The sequence below is a fragment of the Patagioenas fasciata genome, chromosome 25 (assembly GCF_037038585.1).
Source record: "Patagioenas fasciata isolate bPatFas1 chromosome 25, bPatFas1.hap1, whole genome shotgun sequence".
Lineage (NCBI taxonomy): Eukaryota > Metazoa > Chordata > Aves > Columbiformes > Columbidae > Patagioenas > Patagioenas fasciata.
In genome coordinates, this window is record NC_092544.1 from 4355585 (window position 1) to 4360000 (window position 4416).

General features: G+C 50.8%; 1 protein-coding gene across 6 annotated transcripts in view; it reads left to right on the forward strand.

Moving 5' to 3' along the window:
- The first annotated feature begins 1360 nt into the window (after positions 1-1360).
- Positions 1361-4416, forward strand: part of SRRM1 (serine and arginine repetitive matrix 1) — an 18683-nt gene continuing 15627 nt past the window's right edge. For all 6 annotated transcript variants that reach the window (XM_065856931.2, XM_065856932.2, XM_065856933.2 and 3 more), the window contains exons 1-2: positions 1361-1489; positions 3630-3719. In XM_065856931.2, coding sequence (XP_065713003.1) covers positions 1469-1489; positions 3630-3719 — 111 coding nt within the window. In that variant the 5' untranslated portion in view covers positions 1361-1468. The remainder of the gene's footprint in view (positions 1490-3629; positions 3720-4416) is intronic.

Consider the following 4416-nt stretch of genomic DNA (forward strand, 5'->3'; position numbering starts at 1 on the left):
TTCAGGGTCTACCTGCACCCCCCTTCCCTTCCTGGTGCCAGGAACGTTCAGTAGCCGAGTTGAACACTGCAAAATGAAGGGTACAATCATTGTGAGTCTAAGTGGTTAAAATCCAATAATGTTCTCTGGGTCTTTTCTCAAGTCCCATGATGAATTTATTTCCCAAAACAACATCTGCAAACCCACGTGTCTCTCACATGTGACAGATACCAATGATTGCTGATAAAGCAGGAAGCAGCCATTGTGCTGTAAGTATAACTTTGTTTAAAGGAACCTAGTGTTTCCTTTTTAAAGGATATACGAGCTTCTTTTGGATAAAACCCCAGGGCTGTTACTTTGCAGGTTCCAGTATAAGTTGGGGAACGACCTGTTGGAGAAAAGGGACCTGGGGGTCCTGGGGACAGCAGGGTGACCATGAGCCAACACTGGGCCCTTGTGGCCAGGAAGGCCAATGGTACCTGGAGTAGATTAGAAGGGGGTGGTCAGTAGGTCAGAGAGGTTCTCCTGCCCCTCTGCTCTGCCCTGGGGAGACCACACCTGGAATATTGTGTCCAGTTGTGGCCCCTCAGTTCCAGAAGGACAGGGAACTGCTGGAGAGAGTCCAGCGCAGCCACCAAGATGCTGAAGGGAGTGGAGCATCTCCCGTGTGAGGAAAGGCTGAGGGAGCTGGGGCTCTGGAGCTGGAGGAGACTGAGGGGGGACTCATTCATGGGGATCAATATGGAAAGGGACAGTGTCAGGAGGATGGAGCCAGGCTCTTCTGGGTGACAACCAGTGACAGGACAAGGGGCAATGGGTGCAAACTGGAACACAGGAGGTTCCACTGAAAGATGAGAAGAAACTTGTTCGGAGTGAGGGTGGCAGAACCTGGCCCAGGCTGCCCAGGGAGGTTGTGGAGTCTCCTTCTCTGCAGACATTCAAACCCGCCTGGACACCTTCCTGTGGAACCTCAGCTGGGTGTTCCTGCTCCATGGGGGGATTGCACTGGATGAGCTTTCCAGGTCCCTTCAACCCCTGACATCCTGGGATTCTGTGGAGGAGCCGCCGTGGCCGCGCAGGGGACTGAAAGGACTGAGGGGGCCGAAGGTTCCGCAGGTGCCGCTGCCGCCACTGAGGGACCGCTGACGGCCGTTAACAGTCGCGCACGCGCCGCTGGGGTCACCTGACCCGCGGCCCGCGCGCATCCGGCCTCTGCGCCAAACGTCAACGTCTCGCGAGAGGAGGATTTACCGCCACCACCCCCTCACTCCGGCAGAACGCTGCGCGTTCTGATTGGCCGGCTCCCGCGCGCTCACGGACCCTCCGCGGGCGCCTCCACCAATCAACGAGCGCCGGGAGAGGCTTTGCGGAACGTCCGGCTCCGCCCCTTCCCTCCCCCAGCGCGGCGAGCGTGCGAGGGGGCTTGCGGGCGCGCGGTGCACGCCGGGACGGCAGCGCGCCGCGACCAAGAGGAGGCGGAGGAGCCAAGATGGACGCGGGGTTCTTCCGCGTAAGTGCCGACCCCGGCGGGCCGGGCGGGCGGAGGAGGCAGCGGGACAGCCTCGGCGGGGAACGCGTGGTCGAGCCGGGCCGCTTCAGGCCTCTCCGCCGCGAGGGGAGCCGCTGGCGCCGCGCCCCCCCCCCCCCCACCTCTCCCCGCCCCCGCCCTGCGCAGGCTCCTGTGAGGAGACGCCGCGAAGAAAATGGCGGCGGGAAGGAGGCCGGTGCGGCCCGGGCCGCCCGCCAGGCCGCGGCGCCGGGGGTGGGGAGAGGGAGCGGAGCGGCCGGGACGGGGTTTTCTGCTCCAGGTCCAGGCTCACCGGAGGGAGCCGTGCTCTGTGACACGCGTGTCCGCGGCTGCGTCGCCGCCCCCGAGGGCTGCGCTCGCCCGACCCGGCCCCGCGCCCGGTGCGGCCTGCGAGCGCCGGTTCCTGCGCGGGGCCTCGGGGCGGCCGGGCCGCTGCTCCCGGCGGCGGAAGGGACGTCCCTGTGCTGCCGGCCCTGGAACGCGAGGAGATGCGGAAGGAAAGGCTGCCGAGTTGTGCAAGGAAATGCGCTTTGGAGTCCACATTGAAACCAAATAAAACTGCATTTTTTTTTTTTTTGAAAGAAACTTGTAAATTGCACACGAAGCTTATTAAGCGCATTCAGAATAAACTACCCTAGGTTTTTAGATAGGTATTTTTATTTTTTTTTAAATTATTGAGTTTTTATTGCGGCTCTGCTGTATTTTCTGCAGAGACTAATGAACCGTAACATACCTGGGGTGCATTTATTTTCAGCCTTTTCTCGCGTTAGTTGGAATGAACCTATTTTATTCTTTTTTTTTTTGACTGTTTTGAAAACCTTTGTGTCTGAGAGTACTTAAGTTTACATGCAGTTAACTTTTTCAAGATTCATTCGCCTCTTCAGCCCAATTATTTTGCATTCCTGCAACTAGGATGCATGAGGGCACGCATATCCCTCACCTTATTCAGTTTTGTGTTAATGTGCACTCCTGAGAAGAAAAATGACGTTGACGCTACGCTTGTCCTCTCTAAAGCAGTAGTTAAAAAGTTTACAAATCAAGCAGTTCTAACTGATAGCTGAATTACTTGGACTGAAAACACTGTATTAGAAGTTTAGTATTCATTATAGTGGCCTGTGAAAGGTGGCTGTTTAAAAAAGAATAAAATCGCTGCTTGATGTGTGTTATAAACAGGCAAAGAAAATTTTTATTCCTTTCCATTTTGCTTCTGTGTTGTGAAAGACAGAATTAAAGAAAACAAAGTATAGAACATTAAGTACTTGAGTAATCTGACAAGTATTGCTTTTGTTGCTATTGTGTAAACCACATGGTGAACTGCAAATGTTCTAAAGGGTTTTAAACAGACTTAATCCTGGTAAGTGCCGGTGCCACAATCAGCCTGTATTCCAGAACAGCAAAGGGGAATGTTAATAGTTTCAGTTCCCTGACAATATCTGATGGCTTTGTAGGCTGTTAATGTTGCGAATGCGAGGTGTTTTCTGATCATAAGTGGTTGGGCTACCTTTGAATTTGAGCTTTTGTTATTTCTTAGCAGCTTGTGTTATTGCTGGTTCTCAGCACCTTCTTCTGTGTGTAGGAAATGGTATTAAATTCCTGTGTTTTCCATCAGCCAAGTAGGTTTCCTGAATAAACTTCCCTTCACGTGTGGACTCTGGGTTTCTTTCGAATCATTATCAGGCCGTTGGTGTTGGGATGCAGTTCTGCACCTGCTCTTGTTCATGTGTGGTTCTGTTTACTGCTGTGCAAATAAATTGTCCAGAACTGGGTGTTCAAGCCTTTCAATTCCAAATGAATTAACCTATAGTTTCTGTTCATGAAAGTGGAACGAGTTGGTGAACTTTTAACAGGGCATGATCAATAAAATAGTTTTCTTTGTGCTCTTGCTGGCTCCCTGTTGGCTGATTTGCTTTACAGAAATGTACCCAAGGTTTTCATACGTGTCACTGTAAACCAATACGATGTTTTTGTTCTTGGACAGAGGAAAAAGAGCTTGTTCCTTCTGAGGAGTTTGTGTGGAGTGGTGTGGTTGGTGTTGCTGTGCACTGGCCAGTGCAGACATGGGAGTAACTAATACGTGGAGATGTCAGACTAACAAAACCTTCCTTTATTTCCTGTGCTTTAGGGAACAAGTGCAGAACAGGACAATCGCTTCAGCAACAAGCAGAAGAAGCTGTTGAAGCAGTTGAAATTTGCAGAATGCTTAGAAAAGAAGGTAAGTTGAGGATAAGATAGGAAGTGAGACACATGAATTGAAAGCAGTTCTCAGTGGAGTAGTTGGGTATGGGTGGTATGTGCAGGAATGTGAGGAATGTCTTTTCCTCTGAAACCATACTGGAGGATATTTGGAATATCCATTTGAGCATCAGAGATACAGTAGTAATACATATGGTCTAGTTATAGCACTAAATATCACCAGTAGGCATTTATTAAAATACAGCTTCAAAATATGTCTGATTTCCAAGTGATATTAAGTAATTTAGAAGTCTAGGCATCCTTAAATGTCACCCCCCAACCCTCTTTTTTGGGTCTGTGGGTTGTTTCAGGTTTTCCAGAATAGTGCATTGGAAGGGTATACTGGTTATGCTCTAGGTTTAGGTGAAGTTCTTGCAATGAGGCTGAGAGAGCGCTGCAGAAAACTCAGAAAAAACTGCAGAAAACTTGCTTAGGCGCAGTCATTTGCGCTGTGGAAGTCTCTACCTGTTGCTGGGTAGGGAGGGTGCATTCCTCAGGTGGGTGTTGAAGTGATGCAACCAGGGTAGTTGCTGTCAGTAGATATTGAGTTAGTAAACAGTTTATTTCAAAGTGTGGAGCTGGTCCTTCGTTAGGCTTTATTGGCCCTGACCTGCCAAGGAAGCAGCTGATAAAGCTGCTGAGGTAACTGGGGGAGGACCCAGCAAAGCTGAGTGCAG